Source organism: Pyrus communis, chromosome 14 (assembly GCF_963583255.1).
Source record: "Pyrus communis chromosome 14, drPyrComm1.1, whole genome shotgun sequence".
Taxonomy (NCBI): domain Eukaryota; kingdom Viridiplantae; phylum Streptophyta; class Magnoliopsida; order Rosales; family Rosaceae; genus Pyrus; species Pyrus communis.
The window spans coordinates 14,135,119-14,161,678 of NC_084816.1; the positions used below are offsets into that span (position 1 = coordinate 14,135,119).

The 26,560-nt window shown below is 37.8% G+C and overlaps 2 protein-coding genes across 2 annotated transcripts; both read left to right on the forward strand.

The window, feature by feature from the left end:
* Positions 1-345: 345 nt before the first annotated feature.
* LOC137715441 (uncharacterized) lies at positions 346-3,356 on the forward strand. The gene is made up of 3 exons (XM_068454776.1): positions 346-555; positions 2,257-2,294; positions 3,075-3,356. The coding sequence occupies exons 1-3, from the start codon at positions 480-482 to the stop codon at positions 3,186-3,188; spliced, it is 228 nt and encodes a 75-aa protein (XP_068310877.1). The 5' UTR covers positions 346-479; the 3' UTR covers positions 3,189-3,356.
* Positions 3,357-21,003: 17,647 nt separating this feature from the next.
* LOC137714395 (uncharacterized) lies at positions 21,004-21,477 on the forward strand. Its single transcript, XM_068453624.1, has one exon. The coding sequence runs from the start codon at positions 21,004-21,006 to the stop codon at positions 21,475-21,477; it is 474 nt and encodes a 157-aa protein (XP_068309725.1).
* Positions 21,478-26,560: the final 5,083 nt, after the last annotated feature.

Here is a 26,560-nt window from a genome sequence, read left to right on the forward strand (position 1 = left end):
TTACTTACTATGAATGAAAGTATGCAAGTATATATTTACATTATAGAGTGGGAGATTTAAGCTAAGGTAAACAAACATTATATATATATATAAGAATCCACTAAATCGTAATGCTAAGCGTTGGTGGGTTCCTGTTTTATACATGGGAAGATGTGCTTTTGTAATAGTGTCATCATGTTTAGTTGGTAGAGGCACAAGGCCCATCTAATCCTTTTCTCGTCTATGAAAGTTAAGATTTTATTCTAATATAAAAGCAAAGTTTACGACACTATACATAATGACGGACGGCCGGACGCCAAAAGCCCAAAACCCTGCTCTCTGCTTCTGAGTCTGCCTCAAGCAACGTGTGCCCCCACTTCTGTTCCCCTAATTATTTCCTCACCAAATCATTACCCTACCCACTTCCTTCTCTGCATATCAATTTTCATTCATCCATCATCGCGCAGAATCCGCACAACGATTGACACAGGGATTCACAGATGGCTAAGGAAAACAGCTGCTTGACTCGCGTTGCCACCGGCGCTGTAATTGGCGGAGCTATCGGCGGTGCCGTCGGTATTTCTCCAAAACCCACTTTTCATATTTGCTTCAAGACCCTTGTTTTTGTTCTACTTTTCGCTTTCTTCCCTACCGTATCTTGGCTTTGTTGTGGAATAATCCTTTGATGTTCTTATTTCATCTCTTCGATTACTCTTCCATCTTTTAAATGCTTCTTGTTCGGTTTGTTTTGACGAGCATATGTGGAACTAAAAGGAATTTTGTTTTGGGTTTTCTAATTTTTGATGCAGCTTGTAAATTGTGAGGTTGTTAAAGACGCTAGGTGCTAGTTAGTCGGTGGGTTAGAGCTTAGCAGCTAAGTGGGCTAGACGGATTAAGTTAATTTATTATATATCCGTGTAAATAAGTGTTCATTTAAACTTAAAAAATATATAATTGTATTGAGATATATAAATTGTAAAATAGAATGACATATAAATTATAAAGTATTAGAACTGAATGATAATATGGGGAACAAATATATAATGTGTGTTCATCTAAGTAATCAACAATTCTCTTATAATTTATTGAATACGATAAAATGAAAAATAAAGTTATCCATTTTTTGCCTAAGTGAGAGTCTTGACTTAGGCAGGCACCTAGGCGGTCTAAGCGGGCATTTACGCAAGTCTAGGCGCCCTTTCTTAATTTTTAAACGCCTAAGAATCAATCGAAGCGCTGGTCAGCTGCCTAGCACTTAGATTGGGCCTAAGTGGTGCTAGGTGGGGATTTTTAGAACAGCGGTTAATTGGGGTTTCTTTCTATCACTTTTTTGGGGTTTTCAGTAAATAGGTTGACTTGAATTATGTGCACATTCTTCGTGTAGAAAGAAACTATAGCTCAATTTATGTTGCCAAGTTTCCAAGTCGTCCTGGTGCATATGTAGAAGTTGAAGGACTAAGCTTTTTTGTTTTATGCTGAGCTTGTGCTTTGAATTAGAAGATAATTTTCGGCACAAGTTATTGTCCCTCAACGGGGATCAGAAAGAATTTTAGGCTCAAGATTCTTTATACCTCATTATCCTTTGCTAAGTGACAAAATATGCATAGATATGCATAGAGAGAAAAAAAAAGGGAATGGGAAACGCCAACATGTTATTATTAGCAAACTTTAGCTGGCCTGAAATTGTCAAAAGCTGATCACCTATTTCCCTTTTTGATTTTTAACAAATCTCTCATGAATCCTTCACTTGGTACCGATAGAATATGTCTTTCTCGTTGTCTCATGTTATTCTCCAAGCCTGTTTTGTTATCTATTGCTAATAGTATTCGCCTTTCTTATCGTCAAGTTGAGTTGAGAGACATCTTGACCAACTCTTTTCCAGACAGTATTTATACAGCTAACCCTGAAATTGTGTGAAAAGACAGCCTTATCACGTAGTCAGTCATCAGTTTTCAATACTACCTTGGTAACGAGTTTGTTGTATAACATGCACTTCTAGACGGTACAAGTAATGTGTGATATTGGCATGTTATGTAATATTATGTTGACAAATAACATTTTGCTTCATCTGAAAACAATTTCTTGTTAAATCTGATGAGTCATTATGACTTTAGTCCACAGATTTCTCGCGGGACCATAATAGCATAAGAGTTGTTGATTATATTAATCTGGAACATGATAGATCCAGAATCACTTGCGATAAATTAGTCAGCTAGTTTGAGAAGAAATGGATGTTTGTTTTGCCTTGCCTAATCATAATGTATTGAATATGTTCAGGTTCAGTGTATGGGACGTACGAAGCTTTAAGGTTTAAGGTACATCCTCAGATCTTGTCTCTACTTATTTTCATCTTTTGTCTCATGGTTTTTCATTAATACTTTTTTAAGCTGCCACGACTAATGTATAAAAACTGAGCATATGGGAATGTCTATCTAAAAACTATGTGCTTGAGATCAATATATATATCTAAGATGGTGAGAGACAAAAGTCAGGTATTGTTTGGGGTGCGGGTTAACTTTGAAATCAAAGAGAGAAAATATGTGATTGGAGTCCGAAGTCAGTGAAATAACCAGTTGAAAAACAACCATTCTCAAGTTTGCGGACTTTCTGAAGCCACAAACGCCAAAAGAGACAATGGAGTGACCTTCCAGAAATACCTTCAATTTTTGCTCAGAAATAACCCATGTCACCCAGCCAGTAACAATCCCACTGGATCTGGCATCAACCAACGACCTCAAATAAAGAAAACGTTTTATACCCACTACTCCTTTAGGTAATGCAAGGTTCATCCAACAAAAGTATTGGCCGTAATCTATGTGATGGTTATGCTAGTGGCATGAGATCAATGAAAACTTCGAATGGTACATTTATGATGATTCAATTAACATTAGTGGTATCCATGTTCAGAACACAAATTGTTAACGATCCTATCATTTGTGATTAGGATGCAATAAGACCAAATATCATTGCAATTGTATTTCACATGTTAAAAGTATCAAACATTGTTGTTAATAGTCTGCCATGCATTTAATTTTATTGTTGTAATTATGCTTGTCCAAATGAAAAATTGAACACACATGTACTGCGTGTTGCAGGTGCCAGGATTTCTGAAGATCAGGCACATTGGACAAAGAACAGTGTCGAGTGCGGCTCTGTTCGGTCTTTTCTTAGGTGCTGGAAGCTTGATACATTGTGGGAAGTCATATTGAGCTCTTTCCAGTCGTAGATGAACTAATTTTGTTCTGTTTACAATGTTCTGCTTTTGGACACGAAGTTAGATGTTACGCAGGTGTGTCATGGCGACCAGTTGTTTGATCAGAGTACCTTTTTAATTCTGATGTTTCTGCCTTCAACATTATATTGGAATTGTTTTTCGATTTCTTTCTCTCGACAATTATTTATAATTGTCCTAAGGTGACGCAGACAATTTTATTATCTAATCGGTTTGCAAGGTTCTAAAAGACACTAGGCGCTTGTCGGGCGGCAGGATAGGGCTTAGTGCCTAGGCGGCTAGACGGGGGCCTAATAGGACTACGTGGATTTGAGTAATTTTATTATATATATCGTATAAATAAGTGTTTGTTTATACTTAAAAATTACATAATTGCATTGAGATACATAAATTCCAACATAGAATGATATATAATTATAAAATATTAGAACATAATGAAAACATGGAGAATGAGCATTTAATGTGCGTTCGTCCAAGTATTGAACAAGCCTACAATTTATTGAAAAAAGTAAAATGCAAAATGAACGTTATTTATTTTCTGTCTAAGTGAGTCATGATCTAGGCGGATGCCTAAGCTGACTAAGTGGGAGTTTGGGCAAGCTAGGCAGGAGCCTGGGCGGGTCTAGGCGCATTTTCTTAATTTTCAAATGCCTAAGAGTTAATCGGAGTGGTGATTAGCAGCCTAGCTCTTAGGCTGTGCTAGGTGGGGATTTTTAGAATAGCGTCGGTTTGTATGGTACCTGATTGCAGAAAACATGGTAATAGCATCGATAGGTCTTCAACCAAAAAGATAAAAAGAATGATTGTGGAGTTCTTGAGCTTCTCATCACTGCTTAGCTTGTTTTTGGTTCTGATTTTTGGATTTTACAGAATTTGGAAAGAAAAAAAAATGGTCAAAATGTAACCAATCATTATAATTTTGACCAAAACTTGATGTAAAAATACTTAAATCTTGTTCACTCGGAACCTTTGTCAGAATACTCGTTCAAACTCTTCCCAATACTGTAGAAGGTTGTTCTGCACTATTTCTGAGTCAATCTATGCTTTCCTCTCTTGTCCCTCTGAGCATGCAGCTCTGCTTCCCTGACCATCTTTTCAATCTCCCTGTCGGTAAGACCTCCAGATGAGCGGAGAGTAATCTTCTTCTCTTTGTTGGTGACCTTGTCCTTGGCTGAATTAGTGACAATACCATTGGCCTCAATATCAAACGTGACTTCGATCGAGGCAGGCCCCTTGGTGCTGGAGGAATGCCTACGAGTTCAAACTCTCCCAACATCTTGTTGGTAGAAGCCATCTCACGCTCTCCTTGTAGCACCTCAAATTGGAGCTACTTAATATCATTCCTCAAAACGGAGAATTGAAAATCGTAATACATGACTACGTCATCATGAGGATAAAAGAATTCAAATTTGATTTCTCGGGGGCGAAAACGAGTTACGGTGAATTGAACCCTGTAATTGATACAGAAGCAAAACTATGTTACGAGAAAGAAAGCTGGAAATACTGCACAATGAATGAAGAAGATATAATTTTATAATTATTTTAGTTAAGAAAGGGTACTGTAGTATTTTCACGCCATGTTTTGGTTAGAATTATTAAATGTTACAACGGTTGACTAAAATTCTATTTATGGTCTAAATTTTGACTTTTTTTTCCAAATTTAATGGCGCGTCACCTCCGCCCTTGTTATGAATTAAGTTTAGCTTAATCATACTTAATAGCTTTACTTAGTTAAATAATGAGTTGGTTGCTAATAATTAGGAAATATGGTTGCAATTGCCAGCTAGCAATAGTTGCTTGGGTTGTTATATACAGCCACTAGTGTGTGTAGTTGGCCAACAGTCATTTTGATTAAACAACTATAATACAAAAATAAAACGAGAGCATTTGCTCTTCTTCTTCTTCATCATGCCTTCCTCCATTCTTATTGAGCTATAGGTTGATGTTGAAGCAAGTGTTATCATTGGGATCACCCAATCGATCTTGGATTTCCCTTGATTTGTATGCCCCGTCACACAAACACTTCACATTTTTCCACCATGGACGTTCATGTTGTTGCGATTGAATCTTCTGTTGCTGTGATTCCTGAGGTCATATCTACCCTTCCTAACGCTCTTGATGCTAAAATGGTTGCTTAATCAATTTCGTCGCGAGCTCCCTTATGGGAAAGGTAGAGCTTCTTCTTCGGAGACCGTTCATGCTAATCCAACTGGTGCATCTGATGAAGTTGAACCACAAGAATTGGGCTTTCATCGCGAGATCTATGACAGTGAAGGTCAATCACTGCAACCATAGTGGCAACAATGCATTGATTTTCCTGTTTCATTGAAAGAGAAGACCTTCTCGCCTGGATCTACAAGGCAGAACAATTTTTTGCCTACTACTACACATCTGAGCACCAGAAAGTAGTGACAGTTTCCTTTCACTTGGAAGGAGAGGCACTTCAGTGGTTCCGCTAGATGAATTGCCTTCAAACCACCCCACGTTGGGAAGAGTTCACCAAAGCCTTTTGTAGAGAATTTGGTCCATTTGAATTTGAGGATAATTCTGAAGCTTTGTTCAAACTCCGTCAATTAGGTACTCTAAAGGACTACATACTTGAATTTAGACGTCTTGCTAATCATACTAAAGAAGTTGGTCCACGTCCACTTAAGAGTTGTTTCTCAGGGGATTTGAAATGTGAATTGAAGTATGATGTTAAGTTGTTTAGGCCTGCTAATGTTCACGAGGCAATTGCCATTTCTGTGCAATTAGATGAGAAATTAGCTGAGCTTAAAACCACTACATATGTTGCATCACAGAGTGTTAAACCTCCTCCATTGGCCTTACCTCATGCTGTCTACCCAAAAAATAGACAAGTAGTACTCCCATTTACGAAACTCACTCCCATTGAAGTCTAGTGTAAGAAAAAGGAGAATGTTGGTATTGTGAAGAAAAGTTGGTGAGTGGTCACAAATGCAACCAAAACCAATTACTCATGCTAGATGTGGTTCAAGGGGAGGATGAGGATGTTGAGATCAATGAAGAAGTTCAGGGTGAGTTCTAACAAATGTCTCTAAGTGAAGTAGCCTTTTATGGTACTACAACTAGTAAGATACAAACCATGAAGGTTGAAAGGTTAGTGAACAAACAGCCTGTGAAAAATTTGCTAGATTCTGGAAGTACTCACAACTTCATTGATTCAAGACTGGTTAAACAATTAGGTTGGCAACCGCAACACACCAAGTCTTTTGATGTCATGATTGCGAATGGGGAAAAAAGTAAGAAGTCAGGGTTGCTGCAGGAATGCATCCTTGGAAATTAGTGTTATATTTGTTCATCTGATTTATACTCTCTACCATTAGGTGGTTGTGATGTGGTATTGGAAGTGTAATGGTTATCCACCATCAGTCATGTCTTATAGGACTTTAGTTGTTAACTATGGAATTTACCAAAGGTAATGTGCACTACAAGCTCAGTCATACAGATCATGTACCATCACCAATGCAGGAGATGTCATTCCAACAACTTGACAAGGAATTTTACAGTTCCAATTTGGGTATGTTTTTGTATTCTATGGAATCTGGTAAATTTGAGGCTTCTGATTTGGATAGTTATCAGCCCATTGAATTGCAGAAGTTACCAGGGAACTTCCAAAGACATATTTGTGATTCCCAATGCCGTTCATTCTCAAAGAGAGCATGATCACATAATTCCTTTACTGCTAGCAATTAGGCATTACCACTATGGACCTCTGCATAAAGCTGAAATTGAAAAAGCTATTCATGAGTTGTTGCGGGCTGGATTTACTAAGCCTAGTCATAACCCATTTTCTTTCCCTGTGCTCTTAGTAAGGAAGAAGGAAGTTACTTAAAGGCTATTTATGAACTATAGAGAGTTATATTCAATCACCATCCAAGACAAGTATCCAATTCCCTTGATTGATGATTTGCTAGATAAGTTATTTGGGGCCAAGTACCTTGCCAAGTTGGATTTAAGATCTGGTTATCATCACATAAGGATGGATTCATTGGATATTGAAAAGACAGCCTTCAGAACCCATGAAAGCCACTATGAGTTCTTAGTTATGCCCTTTGGGTTAACTAATGCTCCTGCAACCTTTCAAAGTTTAATGAATGACATATTTAAACCCCACGTGAGGAAATCATCTTGGTGTTCTTTGATAACACCGTAGTATATAGCAAGTCCTAGAGTGATCACCTAAGCCATCTATAGACTACCTTTGAAGTACTCATACATCACCAACTCTTTGTTAAAAAATAGAAATGCAGTTTTGGGCAAAGTCAAGTGGAGTACCTTGGTCACATTGTATCAAGTGAGGGAGTTGTTGCAGATCCTGCTAAACTAAAAACTATTGTAGACTGGCTTATACCTAGCAATGTGAAGGAGTTAAGGGGATTCCTAGGGTTTACTATTACTATAGGAAGTTCATTCCAGGTTGTGGCAAGATTTGCAAACCCTTGTAAAAGCTAACTAGGAAAGATGGGTTCTATTGGTCTCAAGCAGCTAAGGATGCTTTCTAGCAGCTCAAGAAGGTTATGATGTCACCACAAGTCTTTGCATTACCTATTTTTTACCTGCAATTTGAGATTGAATATGAAGCATCTGGTCAGGGTATTGGGGCAGTTCTACAACAGCAGGGCATGCTTATTGCCTTCACCAGTCAACCATTAAGCCCAAAGAATCAAGCATTATCAACCTATGAGGGAGAATTAATTGCAGTGGCCCATACAATGAGAAAATGACACAATTATCTGTACGGAAATCATTTTGTGATTGAATCAGACCATAACAACCTTTAAGTTCTTTCTCAATCAGAGGGCTAACACCACTTTTCAACAAAAATGGATTACCAAATTGCTGGGTTATAACTATGAAATACAATACAAGCATGGCAATGACAATGTGCAAGCAAATGCCTTATCAAGACAATCTGGAATTGGTGATAATTTTAAGGGTTCTAATGATCAACTGGGGAGTGAATTACAGTGCAAGGCAATTACTTACCATATTGTGGTTGGAAGGATGAATTAAGAAGAACCAATGAGAAAGATGAGTGGATATTGCAAATAATTCAGAAGGTTATTTCCCAAACTGCAGACACATATACCAGCTTGAACAACCAATTACCAAAGTTCCAGTTTGAGAATGGGTTTCTCAAATACAGTTCCAGGATTGTAGTGAGTCCTACATCTCCTTGGAGGTCTAAGATCTTTGAAAAGCACCACTGTACCCAAATGGGAGGACACGAGGTGTATTAAAGACCTACCACAGAATTAAAAAGGGTTTTTATTGGTTGGGAATGAAAAAGGATGTTAAGAATTAGGTTGCTGAATGCATAATTTGTCAACAAAATAAATATGAAACTGTTGCACCCCTAGGATTACTGCAACCTCTTCCTATTCCTCAACAAGTGTGGTTTGACATTAGTATGGACTTTGTGGTTGGTTTACCTCTGAGTAAGGGAAAATCAGTAATTATGGTGGTAGACAGGTAATCAAAATATGCACATTTCATTGCATTATCCCATCCCTACACTGCTGCATCAATTGCTCAGGAGTTTGTGTTGAACATTTTCAAACTACATGGTATGCCCAAAACCATAGTTAGTGATAGGGATTATGTATTTCTCAGTACCTTTTAGAGGGAATTCTTCAAACTTCATGGTTCCAAGCTATGCATGAGTTCTGGACACCATCCTCATAGTGATGGTCAAACTGAGGTAGTCAACAGGTGTCTAAAAACCTATTTGAGGTCTACACTAGCAATCAACCTAGAAAATGGTTACAGTGGCTTCCATGGGCTGAATGGAGCTATAATACCTCTTTTCGTACCTCTACACAATTTAACCCTTTTGAGATTGTTTATCCCCCTCCACACTTATCAGCTTATGAGTTGGGAACTGCTAAATTGGAACTTCTGGAACAAGGGTTGCTAGCTAGAGATAAGTTGTGTCAATGCTCAGAACAAATTTGGTAGTTGCTCAAAATAGGATGAAGGAGCAATTAGATAAGCATTGAAGTGAAAGAGAGTTTGTGGTGGGGGATTGGGTTTACTTGAAGTTGGTACTATACAAATTACAATCTTTGGCTACACATTCTTACCATAAGTTATACCCTAAGTTCTATGGTCCCTTTGAAGTCAAACAAAGAGTTGGTTCAATTGCATACATGATCCAATTGCCAGAGGGTTGCAAGATTCATCCAATGTTTCATATTAGCTGTTTGAAAAAGCACCTTGGCTCTAAAGCTTCTCTGGTACCAGTGCTGCCACAAGTACTGATGTTGGAATGGTGCCAACAAAACCTCTATCAATATTGCAGAGAGGAATGTACAAGAAAGGGAATGCAGCTGGAGTGCAATTGTTGGTTTGATGGGTAGGAAGCAATGAGAAGGATGTCACTTGGGAAGATTATGAAGATTTTGTGTTGAAATTTCCTACTTTTTAGTTTTAAATTATAACCTTGAGGACAAGGTTGTTCTCGAGGAGTGGGTAATGTTATGAATTAAGTTCAGCTTAATCATACTTAATAGCTTTACTTAGTTAATAATGAGTTGGTTGCTGATAATTAGGAAATATGGTTGTAATTGCCAGCTGGCAAAGTTGGCCAACAGTCATTTTGATTAGACAATTATAATACAAAAATACATCTGAGAGCATTTGTTCTTCTTCTTCCCCACGCCTTCCTCCATTGTTACTGAGCTATAGGTTGAGGTTGAAGCAGGTCTTATCAGTCATTCCGTCAAAGCCTATTAGTTTTTCTTCATTTATAGGAGCCAAAATCGACAATGTAAACACTGATTAACCTCTCACCCTCCGCTTTTGCTCTCCCATTTAATCCGAAATGCAACTTCAATTTGGGACATAAAAAAATGTAATTGGATTGGATTATTGGCTAAAGAGAGTGATTATTGAATTAAGAAACACTTTTCATAGTTGATAGAAATTTTCATCGAAATGCTAAGAGTTTACAGAAGATGATCAACAAGGAAATGCTTCAAACATGGAGGAGCTTCCTCAACCCAAATATTACAACACATTAAAAAAATGAGCAAATTTTGCTAGAATATGAGCAAATATTTTAATTAAAAAAAGAACATTTGGCCTCCTAGTTGAAATAGGTCGTTAGTTGTATTCGTCTAACTAGGAGGGATATATATATATATATATATATATATATAAAATAGTACAAACACTAATTGCGACGAATATATAAAATATAGGTAACCTATTAAGGAAAGGAATCCCTAATTATAATAATTACCTATTTTAACATCCCCTTCAAGTTGGTGAATATATATTAAACATGCCAAATTGTAAATCCTAATATGAAGGACAATGAGTTATACCGAGAATATTTGGAAGGATAAATGACTTGGCTTACAAAGTCTTTGGACTTTCAAGGATTCTCGGTGCCCTAGTGGAGTAAGAATCATGGAGTCTTAACCATATGCAATCAACAAGGATCCTTATTAAGTAAACACAAAGATTTAGAATCATGAAGGGTCTCTAATTGATTTAATAGAGTTTGGGTTGATATCCCTTCCAATAATAGGCCTGTAATCCTAGTTTCATGTTGATCGATTCCGTGGCCTTCTTACCTGCGGTATCAGAGCCACTTACGTGTTTAGGGTTCAAACTAGTCTTCTGATATTTTCGATCCTATAATTGATGATTTGAATCATAAACTACATATTACATTTCTGTGTAGATATATATGTATGTATGTGTGCATGTAATCTATGATTTCATGTATGCATGCAGTCTCGTTTGTTGATTTCCTGCAATTTAGCTATTTTTGAAGGAAGGATGTTATCAGAATGACATCGAGATGGATAAAAAATTTAAGGATTTCCCATAAAACTCATCAATAATGAACTGATGAGTGCTGTGTAAATCAAATACAAGGATGGCAGTTTCTAATCTGCTAAAAAATGTTTAGAACATTGAGATTGCTTGTTGTCCAAGCAATTGGACCTGACTTATATGAAAACATGATTAGCTAATCTGCTCAAAAGTGTTTAATTATTTTAAGTTCAATTAAATAAGTTGGTGTATAATGGAGCATGAAACTGTCAAGATTATGTACTTCATTTGCTCAAATGTGTTGGAGATATATAAATTGCACTTTTGTGTTTTGTGTTTGGATTATGCAACCCTAGTATAAATAGTTTCAATCCAAAGATGTTGTAGTGTTTATATGATTTTGGTTAAGGGAAAAGCACTAAGGAAAGATTTTCATCGTTTTTTAAAAGATCAATAAGAATAATACTGATTAAATTGCTTGTTTTGATACCTGCACCTCCTCACATGACTTCACTTAATTTCATTAACATTGAGAAATTGATTGGTTCAAATTTTAAGAAGTCGAAAGACGATGTAGAGATAGTACTAGGGGTTATGGACTTAGACTGGCACTAAGAGAGGATCAGCGTGCAGCTCTCACTGATGCAAACACTGCTGACCAAAGGAGCAAGTTTGAGAAGTGGGAGAGGGCTAACAGGATGTCTTCGGTGATAATGAAGAAAGCCACGACACAGTCAGTGAAGGTCCAAGTATTAAAGGTCCAAGCTTTCTAGATAGAAATAGAGTTTGAAACTCCCAAACAAAAAATTTCAGTTTATTCACTGAGGTGTTTCTTCGAACACTTGTGAGCTTGTTGTCATTAGCCAAACAATGTTATGCACATGTCAACAGATATTGACATATGCCGAAGCAATATGATGAGTGATATCGAAAGAATTTGTTGATTACTGTCGACGCAAGCTGTTAAGATATGCCTAGCAGACATTACATCAAACATTTGACAAGCACAAAAAAAAAAAAAACGCATACCAAACATTCGAAGAGTCCTTAAAATACCTTCACATGTATATTTCTTTAATCCAGGCGATCTTGATACTACTTTGGCCTCAATGTACAACCACCCCTGGTTAAAGGTGTGAAATGGATTGGGCTGTTCCGTTTGACACCTGTAAACTTGAGTGTTTGAATATCGCAGGGGTTCGATGTGAAATGGTCTGGGCCATTCCGTCGGACACCATCAAGCAAGCTGAGGCAAAAAACTTTTTCCATTGTCGCAGGGGTTTGGTGTGACGACTCAGGACCCCGCGTAATGACTTATAACGGAGAAAGCCTTAGAAATTGCATGTTGATTATTTTTGTATAGCCGCCATTTGGAAAGGCAATGCAAAGCTTTATTTTCTTTTCTTGCAGATAAAGATGGAGAAACAATAGTACATTACAGCACGGTTAGACCATCTCCAACCCTTGGAGATAAAGCCTAAAAATTTAAGTCATAAGCTAGAAACTGTTTTTCTCCTCCAATCCTTGTAGCTTAAAATTTTAGCCCAAATTATTAAATAATGATTTTAGCCTAACTTTTTGTTTTAGGTAACTTTTTTTGAAAATAAAAGTTTTGAAGATTATCCTAATTTATTTTTATGAACATTTTAATTTAAAAATATTGAAATTCTGATAAGTAATTAAAAATCATACAAACACATAGGTATTTATAGTAATTAAAAATTGTTAGGATAAAATTGGCTATTCCTAAACAAAACGCCTGAGTCTATAATCTTAGACTAGTGCTTGTTTTCAGTTGTAATTATTTTAGTCTAAGTTTGTCTCACATGCTCTCGATCACAAAATGATAAACGTTTTCAGAGACATTCACTCAGGTAAATTTGGCATGCATATTCATATAGTCTAAATTTGCATTCAATGGGCCATTTAGTTTAACTATGCTTTAGTTTAAGCCCATAATTTTAAGTCAGCTTAAAACCCTAGCATATATATGCATATATACCTTTGGGATCCTAGTCTTGCCGCATAACCTTGTTTTACTTTTAAGAATTTAACTTGATGTTAATGTCTCGGGTTTTGCATATATATCCCTTCACCTAGTTATCTCATTATATCTTAACTGGTAAGTGATTAGGTCTTATTAGGCTTGTGGCTCACGCGTATATGATAGGGATAAGAGAGTCTAGCTGCTGCACATATAAATAGAAGTCCTAGTTACCTGGTTGGGGGCTGCCGCATAACACAGACCGGTTAACAGAGCATCAGCACCAAGTGAATATGTTTTTATGTTTTGTTTGCCGCATGCATTAGATCAGTTTAGAGTTTTTCCTACTGCTGCTGCATATGCATTTAGGTTGTTTCCGTATGATATAAACACTAGCAGCAATGCATTAAACAGATAGAAAATTCATGTGACGCATGCCCTTGGGTTAAGTCGGTTTATATTTTCATCTTGATGAATCAGAGTGTTTTTTAGTTTGCTTTTAACACATGATATATCATTTGAAAGCAAACGTTTGTTAGCAGCCCTAAGTGCAATGAGAGTTATTTTTCATTTCAGAAAAATCAGTTTATTGCCAAGTGTTTTTCAAAGAAAATATTAGTTTTTGTTCACTAATTTTTCATGCGCTTCAATTGAAATCAATTATGAAAATGTGCCTTGTGATTTTCATAATTGGTTGATTTCCAAAAAAACATTTCATTACATACATTTTGCATGATCGAGTTAGTATCTTGCAAAGTTCGAGGAGACAGTGATTGACGGCTGCGTTAGTGTCATGCCACTTCCACTCGAAGACTAAAGAGAGATCGAGTAGCAAAGCGCGGAGACAAAACTGCCTACTAGTATGTGTGTCTAGTTGATGAGTTTTGTAAGTCTTTCTGTACTTATTTCTCTTAGTGTTTGTCCTGGCTTGGGAGCCCGAGGATTTTCCCAGTGGTGGGTTTTGCCTCGTTAAATCCTACATCCTTGTGCATTTTTTATTTATCGTTTTAATTGCATATGAGTATGATAGTTTGATATGTGATGTGAATGTGAATTTAATTTGAGAACTGAAAATTAAATTGAAAATTGAATTGGATTTTTAAGTTGGAACCTATTCACCCCTCTCTAGGTTAAACTAGTACCATCCTAGAACTTTCAAAAATCATACAAACACATAGGTATTTATGCATTTTTAAGTTAAACTGATTTAAATAAATATTCTTAAATTATTTTAGACGTTAGATTTAGTTTTAGGCCGTCAAATCTTTTTTTACTATTAAATTTGATCTCATTTTATCATAGCAGTTAGATTACAAGTAAAAAACAAAAAAATATTTGAAATATGACAGTTTGGTGGGTCTAAAATAATTTAAGTTTTATTTTGGGAGTAATCTAGCCCAGATATATATTTTCTCTACATGGCTTATTTTAGCCCATAGTTGGAGATGATTTAGAAGGTTTTAAAGCTTATAATTTAAGTTTTATCCCATAAGTTGGAGTTGGTCTTAGAGGTGTCAAATGGGATGGTCTAGACCATCCCGCTCATTTAAAGTCGGCTCATGTGCTTAATAAATGGAACGGACCAATTCAACTCATTTTTATAAAACATTAATCCTAGTACATTTAAAGTTGAACCTACCCAAGTTAAATTATTTTAAAGAGAAATTCTATTTAAAATTTTTAAAAACTAAATATCACAAATATTAAGTTAAAGGCGAATTTAAATTATATTATTACTTAGTCCATTCCCCTACTCCTTAGTGTAGGTAATATTGTTTTTTTTTTAAAAAAATTGTTAACCCAAAGTTGTTGCAGTGCATTAGGACCAAGATATATATAAATCTTTAGCAATCGCGTTTGATTGATAGAGAAAAAAATATGTGAACCAGAAATCAGGTCTTCCACGATATTAAGCTAAAATCCAAGTTTGGTTCTTTAGGGGGTGTAGTCAAATTAAGATTTAAAAGGATTTTAAAAGTGATAGATTTGATAGGATTTAAGAGGATTAGAGACTTCTACAAAATTCATATGGATTTTTAAAGAATTTGAATGGATTGTGGTGGATTGTGGTGGAAGGATTTGAAATCCTAGGGGGTGGTGAGGTTGGATTCTTTTTAGTCTTGGTTATATATACTTTTGGCTCTCAAATCCCACAAAATACACAACTTATAGAAATCCTCCAAAATTTTAATTTTTTTAATACACTTAGATTTGAATGGATTTTAAAATCCTTTAAAATCTTTTAATTGACTACACCTAGAATTTAAAGGATTCTAAAATCCTTTAAAATCTTTTAATTGACTACACTAGGATTTTTAAAGTCTTTTAAAATTCTCTCAAATCCGAGTTTGACTACACCAATATTAGAATCAAAATCAAACAATGAACCATAAAATTTGATCGAATGCAAAGAATTTAATTATTCAACGTATTATATGGGTCTCATTAATTTAATTACATATATAAAACAAGGAAGGAAGAAAATAATGCCTTTTCTTTAATTTTTTTTTAAAACAAATGATATTATCTATACTAGGGAGGAGGTGGGCTAGGTCTCACAATGGGTTAGCAATGATGTGGTTCAAATTCGCTTTTAACGAGAATCGAACCTAAGACCTCTTACTTACAATTGAAGCGAAATACCACTAAACCATAATATTAAATGGTTTCCTTTAATTTTTCCAAAACCCCTACATTACCCATGCTTTAAAAAAAAAACGCAAGAAACAAGCAATCAAATTAATCAAGGGCATCCTTTTCAAAGTTGAGACTCTTTTTCAATCCACTACATCCCGATTCAGACCCTCTCTCATCCCGAATAGTCCTCGAAAGGATGTTGAGAAAACGAAAAGACACAAAGAAAAAACGGTACTAGGGTTTGGCTTCTAATGCAAATGTGACGGCGCATGACTTGGGCAACAAGAAGGAGACGGAATACCGATCTCTGATTCGTGAAAAATGGGGGCAACGAGGAAGGCTATGAACATGGAGGACCTGGAGCGGTGTTTTGGGGCGAAGCTTCAACTCTCATAGAAGGAAAAGTGCGACGTTACAATAGGGAGGAAGGAAATCCAGGAAGCCCTTGTGGGTTTTCATTATTGTATGGTGGCGAAAGTGTTTACAGACAAGGAAGTTAATAAAGAGGCCTTCATTGATAGATTCATTTCCTTGTGGAGAGGGAGAGATGGTGTATCAATTCGTGAAGTAGGAGAACAAAGAATATTCATGGCTAGGTTTATCAGTCAAAAAGATATGTTCAGGGTTATTGATGTGTAGCAACCATGGACGTTTAAGGAGGCCCTAGTTATGGTGGCACACCGAGCCAAGAAAGGCTACAATTGTTGGGAGCCCCTAAGTCTGGGGACGCTGTGGGTACACATTCATAATGTGAAGTATGACGAAGTCTGTGGAGTTATCAATAGGTGGACGGATGGGTACAATTATTAAGGTTGATAAGTCTCTTAGTAGAGATTGTTTTGGAAAATTCCTCAGAGTGAGGATTCGTTTCAATGTACGAGAGCCCCTTACGCGTGGAACTTTTGCTAATGTGCCTGATGACGGGGTGATCTGGTTGGATTTTAAATACGAATGTCTACCAAGATATTGCCTCATCTGTGGTTTACTAGGGCATGTAATGAGAGTATGCAAAGAAAAAAATGTTGGGGGAAAGATGGATGGATGAGAATGAAGACAACTAGTTGAAGGAACTACTTGCTTTCAAAGGCCTTGATGCTGAAGTTGATCTACTTGGGAAGCCACTATCACGTGGGTCCCAAATTCGGCAGTAGTAAACTCTCAGAAAAAGGATGGAGCCATAGGTATTGCCAAAGGTCTGGAGAAAAAATCAAAATGGATCAGTGGAAGATGTAGAGATTGAATAGTTCTAATTGCAGAAAGTGCGATGAAGGAAAGAAGTGGGATGAAAAAGTTTATAGTATAGTAAACTTTCTCCGATGAAGATACAGACACATTGATACTGTGAAATCCCCTTACAAAGTGAAGAAAACTGCACTTAAGAAATACATAGACAAGGAAGCCTTAATGGAAAAACTGAAGAAACAGAAAGAAGATGAGGAAGAAGCAAGGCGTGCGAAGGAAGTTGCCTTGACACGGGCTTCATTGACCTTGGGGGAACCATAGCCCCTGAAGTGAAAAATGTCATGCTTGAACTGCATGAGGAAGTGATGGAGCTTGGTAGAGAAATTCAAGTCTCAAAAAAGAATGGCTTGGAAATATATTTAAACATTGTAGTACACATGGTTGATGATAATACATGTTTTCGTAAGCAGATACTGAATGATAATGTGAAGACACAAAACTCAAATCCATTTGAATTCGAGTTGATTATAGCAACAGTTGAAGAGGAGAGAAAATTGAGGAAAGAATACGCATGGAAACAGGGTGGAAGGAGAATGTTAAAAGGGGATGCCAGCGAATTCCTCATCCCAGAAACTTGGCTTTATTTGAAGTAGGGGAGGAGACCAGCCTAGAGAGGACTCCACGGTTGCCATGAAACTTATATATTAGAACTGTCAGGGTATTAGGGGATGTAAATAATCTTAAAGAATGATGGCAGTGTATGCTAGTACGAAGGAGAAAAAAAGGAAAGAACAGTGGTTAATTCCTCAGTAAAAGAATTTTGAGTGCAAAAGACCCTCGTCTTATCATTAGAGATTTCAATGATATTTTAGAAGAACGGAAGATGGAGGGAGTAAAAAAATAACTGCTAGTATGCGGGATTTTTGGGAATATACTACAAAAAACGGCCTAATTGATTTGGGCTATGAGGGCTTTCCGTTTACATGCAAAAATAAAAGAGATGACAGATTCATCCAACAAACACTTGATCGTGGACTAGCAACGATGAAGTGGATCCAATTATATCCAGAAGCAAAAATTCTACATAAAGTATTAGAAGGCTCGGGTCATGCCATGTTAATCCTGCAAATCGAACTTCTGCTACCAAAAGGAATAAAAAGGTTCTTGTACTATGGACATTGGAGGAAAAGTACGAAGGGTAAGAGCATCGTCGGTGACACATGGAAGAAAAGCTTTGAAGGATCGTGTGCTTTTAATTTTTGTGAAAAACTAAAGGAAGTCCCCTGGGATTTCTCAAACTAGTGAAGACAAAATGGGAAAAATAGAAAGAAGAAAATCGTGGGTTTTAAAGGAGAGCTTTAAAATGCATATCAATTAGAGAAGACCAATTAGCAGTGGGTAAGGAAAAAAGAGAGAGTTAAAGGAAAGCTATTAAGGCGGAGGAGATTTACTGTCAGTCAAAATTATGGGCACAATGGCTAAAAAAAGGCGATAAGAATACTAAGTTCTTTCATGTGCAAACCGCAAACTTTGAACCTTAGAAGGATAAACTGTGATCGAGGCTTGGAAGACACCTAGGGAAATTGGCAAGAAGAGGAGATTAGGATCGGCCAAATCGTGGTCTAACACTTTGGAGCTCTGTATGCTTCTGCCCAATCATGTAGAGTCTAGGAGGTTCTAGAGTGTCTTACAAGGTTATTTCTAAGATCATCACAAACCGTCTCAAAGGATTAATGCCAAAGGTGATTGGTGAAAACCTGTCCCCCTTTATTGTTAGAAGACAAATCCATGACAACATATTCGTGGTCTATGAAATCCTACATTCTTTGAAGTGCCAAAGTGATGAGAATACCCAAGACATGGTCATCAAACTTGACATGGAAAATGTGTATGATAGGGTGGAGTGGAAATTTGTAACGAGTATGATGGAGAAGATTGGTTTCGTAAGAGAGTTTTCCGCTAGAACTGAAGAATGTATCTTATCCATCTCCTATATTGTACTAATCGACGAGAATCATACTGGATTCATCAAACCGACTAGAGGGTTATGACAAGGTGATCGACGGTCGCCTTTCCTCTTTCTCATTTGTGTGGAAGCTAGGTTTCTCAGCCTCGTTAAAAAGAAGTGAGGATTTGGGTCTTCTTCACTGTTTTAAAATCCCGAATGATGGTCCTACGATTTCACATTTATTCTTCGCGGATGATTCTGTGTTGTTTTGCCGTGCTACTGAAGGAGAAGATCGATAAGTCTTGAATGTACTAGATTGCTATTCTAGCACCTCTGGTCAGCTAGTCAATTTGGAAAAAACCTCCATTTTCTTTGGTGCGGGCTACTAAATAAATATAAGGAAGGTCGCTAAATGCTTGAATATTTAGATTCAGGAGACGTTTGGGAAGTATCTAGGGATTCAATCAGATTTTCGGCACTCCAAATAAGCAGTGTTCGAAGAGGTGAGAAGGAATAACGAAGAAAAACTAACTGGTTGGGCTGAACAATTTCTATCAGCATTAGGGAAAGAAACGCTGATCAAAGTAGTGGCAATGGTAATGTCGAACTATGTCTTGCTTTAAACTGCCTATCTCTTTGTGCAAAGAGATGAGACAATTAATTGCAAAATATTAGTGGCAAGGGCAAGGACGCAAGCAAGGAATGCATTGGGTCTCTTGGGGCAAAATAACTCAAACTCAGCAATTTGGTGGTTTAGGGTTCCGGGACTTGCAATTTTTTAACTTGGCGATGTTGGCAAAGCTGATTTGGCGGCTTATTCACAATTAGGAGATGTTATTGTCCAAGGTCCTAATAGGGAAGTACTATCCAGGGAGCTATTTCTTGGAGGCAAAAAATGGTCACCTCGTGGGGGTGGAAAGGAATATTGGAAGGGAGATGGATAATCGAGAAAGGTTTGCGATAACGGGTAGGAAATGGTAAAATGAACATGCTTGGACCCGTGGATCCTATTGCCCTGCACATTTAAGTACGATCCTTCAACACTAATGTATTGCCAATGGTCTATAACCTAATTGACTAGAATACATGAAGGTGGATGATGGAGCTTCTGGTGTTATGAACCCATAATAGGTCTCAATTGTAATTGTCTTAATCGATGATTTAGAGAGTTAATGGGAGGTTTTATGCTTTAGTTTTTAGTATTATGGATTGTTAAATATGCCAACTGGCATTTTAAGGGATGGAGTCTGTATCAAAGGAGCCCAGCTCCCAGAAAAAAAATGAGATGAGAATTTACACAAAAGAAATTAAATACAAAAATATTTGGAGCTCTGCTCCTTCATCTTCCTTCTCTCTTCCTCTCTATCCTCCGTGTTACTTGCAGGTTGATTAAAGGCCGAGAGATTTGGATCTTATCAATGGTATCATCCTTCTCGAATCCTGGTTTCCCTCCCGTACAAACCCGCCAAACCGCTGCCCCTCATTTCTCTTCCCTGAAAGATCGTGTTGCTTCCTTGAAGGCTACGATGGCCTCGTTACCTTCCCTTATTGAGGCTGCTATCGAAAAGGCCTTCTCAACCAAGCTTCCTGCCTATTTCAACAAATTTCGTAGAGAGCTGCACTTTCGCAGTGCCTGGGAAGGCATCTCTGTTCCTCTTGCCACTGATCATCAAGTTTCTCCCGCGATTGAGCGTATCCAGTTACCTTGAAGCCCAATCTGTGCTGGAGGAGCCCAATCGCAACTTATTCCGGCAGCAATCCAAGCTCCACCGTTGCTCTCATCTTCACTGTTGTTGCAAGCACTGACAACTTTGGTCGTCAAGCCACGGTCGAACGATTCCACTGCAGCCACAGTTTCTTTGCCGGAATCAAAGAGAGGGATTCATGCTTCAACGATGACCTTTGCTCCGTGCCTACTTCATGAACACTCGTTCTCCGATATTACGGACACTAGACCTGAGGTAGTTCTTAATTTGAGTATCATTTCAACAACTTCGAAGGCTAAATTCCCTTCTCTTTTGACTGATAACTATCGTGCATACCCTAAAAGATAAATTTGGATGGGTTAATTGGTATCTTGTGGGTAAATTTGTGAGGAAGTATTTTGGTGCATGGAAATTGTTTGATGAAATTCCAGACTGAAGTTGCTATGTTGTTCTCGATCGGGACATGTGCTACTGCAATGGCATTTGGGATAAGGGTGGAGGCTCTAAATTCCACAAAATGTAATTGAAGATGGCGGTGGTTCAAATAAAGTTGTTGAGGAACAAGAAGGAGGCGGTGGTGAAGCAAATGAGGCGTGAGATTGCCTTGCTCCTACAATCTGGTCATGATATCTGGGTTGAACATGTGTTTAGAGCACAAAAAATTTTGACCACCAATGAGTTCATTGAGCTCTTCTGTGAATTAGTAGTATCCAGACTTTCTATCATCACAAAGCAAGGGGAGTGTCTACGTAATCTCAAAGAGGGATTTGCTAGTTTAATCTTTGCCTCTTCCAGGTATTCTGAGATTTTAGAACTGATCGTTCTAAGAAATATTTTTGAGGAAAAGTATGGTAAAGATTTTGTATCTGCGGCTGTTGATGCACGTCCCAGCTGTGGTGCGAATTGCATAATGTGGTCTGAAACAAGACATATGCAGTTTGTAAACTCATCAGCTGCTGAAACATCTGCAAATTCTGCTAGTGATACAATGGTTGCTACATAAGTTACTGCATATTTGGCTAACAAAGACTGCAATCAGGTAGCTCAATCATGTTCAAGTATCAATGGAATTTCTACTTCTGAGAAATTGCTTCATAAAAGAAACAAAATGTCTGGAGTTAATAAATTCACTGAAAAACCATTCCGTGGATTTATTGTTTATGTGTGGGAAGCCCTTCAAGACACTACCCTTATGATACTTGCATTTTGTGCCTTTGCATCTCCACTTGAAAAAAATCGTATGGGAAAAACTTTTCTTAGGCCCTTGGCTGATTCTCAAGACATTGATATTGTATCTATCGAGAAAATAAAAGTAGCCTCCCTGTTGAGTTCGATAGTTTCTTTACGATCGATATGTGAAGGCATATTTCAATCTCTTGACCAGTTTCTATCTCGTGAATATTGTATATCTCTTGTTGATAATATAGAAAGTAAAGCCAAGTTGAGGGAGGAAGACTATTGTCAACTCTTTACTGAAGTGCATAAATTTGCTGTTGTAATTTCCGAATTCAACAATATGGTTTCTACAATTCCAGCGATGGTTACACTTACACAGTCCGATGAGCTTAAGCTTAAGTTGGATGAAGGGTCCACAATGAGCAAGCTTTGGATTATGAATTTGGGTGGCAGTGAGCATCTAGCAAAAACTGAAGTTCAAGGGGAAAACCTTAAGGAATCTCAAAACATCAATAAATCTCTTCCAGCTTTTGGGGATGTGATCTTAGCTTTGTCACGAATTACGGCTTTGAACTAGTTTAGACATGTGGATGAAGAGAATGCCAAGGCCATATCCTTATTTGAGAAGGTAGTGGACTTTAGTGATGCTATTGAAGGCGATGTCAAGTAGGTAGATGATCTGATTAGAGGAATAATTGCTGGAAATATGTTTGATCTTGGTTTTGCACAGCTTGCAGAAGTTTTCTCAAAGGAGGGTATGTCCTTTTTTGTTAGTTGTCAAAACCTTATCCCTCGACCTTGGGTTATAGATGACTTGGATGCGGCAATGGGTGTGTGTGTAAGACCTGCGTGCGGGCATTCGGGTGCATTAGACCATGGACGAATGGTGTACTCTACCTACTCTATGAATTCACTTGAAAATAAAGTTGTGGTTGTTGGAAATTTGCGAAGGGGGGTGAATTAGCAACAAAATAGTAGGGTGAATTACTGGTAATCAAGGCTTCGTTCTATTATGGAGTCTTCTACAAAAGAAATTGCTTTTGATCAGCATTTGCAATATGCACTACAAGGTGGAATTGACAAGCTTGTGGGTGTTATTGGCCTTACTTTTGGTCCTAGGGGAAGGAATGTCGTATTAGATAAGTGTGGTAGTCCTAAAGTTATGAATGAAGGAGTCAATTTTGGCAGAGCTATTGAGTTACCACACGACATTGGAACTATTGGTGAAGCACGAATTAGAGAGGTATTCAGCAAGACCAATGACTTTGAGGGTGACAGAATAACAAATACATTGAAGAGAATGAGTGAATGCACTAGGGGTACCTATCTGGATTTTGCATGCTCTCTCGAAGGTCACCTGGAAAGCAATTTTGGTGTTTTGGCTATTGATTTACACGCTGATTTTTCTTTGTTTTTCACTAGAAAATTTGATTTTTGGCCTGATTGGGATTCGGGAGACACATCGGCTAAAGCTGTCAAGCTGGTACTCTATTTTCAGTACAAGGACGGCAAGCGAATGGGCGTTTTTGTGAATCTATTTTGGGAATCATCAAGTGGAAGGGATTTGCTTGGTTGTTGCCAAAAGTGGAGTGAATTTGAACGCCGAATTGCAACCCTTGAGTTTGATCGTGATAAGAAATCCACGGATGTAATGGTCAACTCTGTTTCAAGAAAGAAGTCATTGCTAGTGAAGGGTGTTGTAGAGAATTTGCTTGAGAAAAGCACTAAGGTTCAGTTGCATGATGACACTGTTGTACCACTGGATGATAGCTCAAAGAACTATATCGTGCAAGCTTTTTGTGAGATGTCAACTAGTGCTTTGAAACCACTGAATGATGCACCTGTTTTGAAACTCGCTAATATTGGGATTGCAATGAGCATAACTGGAATTGAGAACATATCCATCATAAGGGAATGTGCTGCTGCTTTCAAACAAGTTTCCACATTCAAATTTTTTAGCCTTGTGGACAAGGCTAATTTTCAAGGGGGAAGTATTGTTATGAACCCATAATAGGTCTCAATTGTGATTGTCTTAATCGATGATTTAGAGAGTTAATGGGGGATTTATGCTTTAGTTTTTAGTATTAAGGACTGTTAAATATGCCAGCTGGCATTTGAATAAAAGCTAGCCCAGCTCCCAGAAAACAAATGAGATGAGAATTTACACAAAAGAAATTAAATACAAAAATATTTGGAGCTCTACTCCTTCATCTTCCTTCCCTCTTCCTCTCTATCCTATGTGTTACTTGCAGGCTGATTAAAGGCCGAGAGATTTATATCTTATCATCTGGAACAATGGTTCGATCTGGATGAAATTGAGTTAATCTGTTCCATCCCAATTAGCTATGAGGGATGTGAAGATCAGTTGATTTGACACTGTACAAATAAATGTGTGTATAGCGTCAAAACTGGATATGAGGTGGCAATGGATTTTTTAAAAAACGATGAGCTCTATAAAAAGGGAATGGGTGTGAGTAGTACCTGCCGAACTAGCTGCTATATGTGGAAGCAAATATGGCATTTGTCGGTCCCAAACAAAATGACAATTTTTATTTGGAAGTGTTGTAACAATGCCACAACGGTGAGAAGTAATTTGGAAAGATGACGAATGAAGGTGTGTAACCTTTGTGCGTTCCGTGAAACGGAGAATGAGACAGTGGAGCATATCCTATTCTATTGCGAGTTTTGTAGGGCTTTCTGGTTATCTTGCGACGTTCAACTAAACTTTACCAATCTTGAATGTACGAACTTTATTCTTGCTAGAATCATATATGCCAACGGTTTCGAAAACATTAGAGAAGAAGCGAGATTAAAGAAGGAATCGTCTTCGATCTATGGAGGACCTGGAAATGCAGAAACGATACAGTGTTTAAAGTGATTAAGTGTGATCCCGTTGAGGCTATGTAAATATGGAAAACAAGGATTGAAGAGTTTAAGAAAGCAATAGGAGTGGAATCACAGGCCAATAATGGCCTACATACTGCTATGATGCCTGCCAACAAAGAAAAATCGTATGTGGATGGAAATGGCCGGAAGAAACCAAGCTTTTGGGTACTCAAGGTTAATTGTGATGCAGCGTGGGATTCAAAAACTAAGAAAGGAGGAGTTGGTTGGGTCGTACGAATTTTTGCGGGCATGTGGCATTTCTCAGGTGGCACGGGAGGCCTGTTTTCCCCTTCTGCAGTGGCGGGGGAGGTTGCTGCGGTGAGAGCAACCTCATACGCCTGTTTGAAGGAAGGGATCACAGGAATTATTGTGGTATCTGATGCTAAGATTGTCCTAAACATGATCACAAGAGAATTACAATTGGGAGCTGCGGATGTTGGTGTCTTGGAGTTCGCATACTCTCCTCATCGTGCCAACAACACTGCGCATGTAGTTGCAGCAGATGTCTTCAAGACACAAGAAAATGTGATGTGGGATTGTATCGGTCCTGATTTCTTTTCAATATTTTGGCAAAGGATGTAAACATATCTATTCAAATTTAACAAGTTCCATCTTTCTGTCTAAAACAAAAACAAATTTAATCAAGGGCAAATTAGTCAAATGTAATTGGATTAAATTAATATTCTCAAGCTCTCATAGCACGTCTTTTAACCGTGGCCACTTTTCTTTCTCCTCTTCATTTTCACAAACCGTTAATGATATTAATTTAAAAGCAACTTAGTCTTCCATTATCGACAGACATGAAGTTAAATCACCTTGAATCCACTTTAGATATTTTCTTCTAGAAACTAACAAAACAGTAAAGTTGAGTTTGTTCAAGTTCGACATGTCGTTGTAACAATGTGAACAAAATTATGGTTAGCTCAATGGATAAAAATTGTTCATGAATAAAGCATTCAGGTTCTATTAGATATAGTTTGGTTTAAATTAACATAAAAACTTTGGGAAACCATCGGTGTCGTGTTTTAAGAATATCTCGGATTTCTATGGCGTTTATGCGTAACTTCGGGTTCAAAATATGAACCGCAAGTTCATGGGTCGGTACAAGCAAAGCAAATGTATCACAAAATCGAAAAAATATTAGGCTTACGAATGCTGTTGGGTTGCAGCCTAGCAGGATAGGCCACAGGCAGAAAACCCATCCACAAGAACTGAGCTGTTTTGGTTTGGGTTCAGGGTAGGCCTTAGCCTAAAGAAGAAGAAGCTGGTGCCCAGGTCCAAGGCTTGGGCTAGGTATTATGCAGGGTAGTTTAGAGGCCCACAACTAGCCGGGTTGCAGACGCGTTGAGCGTAAGGAAAACAATTAGGGGTCCCAGGCCCAAAACTGGGCTGAACTGCTGCATGCAAGCTAGGAGAAGGCCGCCAGGGCTTGGTAGGCCGAGCGCGGGAAAATTCCAATGGAACTTTTGTGGTGCAGGCCGAGTGTAGACGAAGCTAAAAAAAACTTGAGTTTGTGCTGAGGTTAGCCCAGCAGCTCGGTTAAGAGCGGCTCCGCTCCAACAGTTCAAATGACTTCAGGCCATGGCTCGTTGGCTCGGCGACGCGGCTCAAACAGCTTCAAACCGTAGCTCGCGCGGTTAAGGTAGAAAACCCTAAATTTTGACTTTGGGCCTCTTTTCTTTGGTTTCTCAAACAATCATTAAATTCCCAATATAATATAATAGAATAACGTGACTACAATTTAAGCGGAATCTATAATTCAAAATGAAAAGTTGAGATACATGCATCTTAGTGAATGTTTCATGCAATCAAGGTTGAAAATATGTGGACAATTTAGATCGCTTTTTAGAAGAATTGAGATTATATGATGAAAATTGTGAACTGGTTTATAATAGAAAATATCCTTCAAATTCCTTAAGGTAGTGTCAAAAGCGTACTTGATAACGTGTTGTGACCAATTTTTTGAAGGGAGAGAAGGAGGTGCAGCATCAGAGAGACAAAAGCCGTGAACTTATAGATGATAT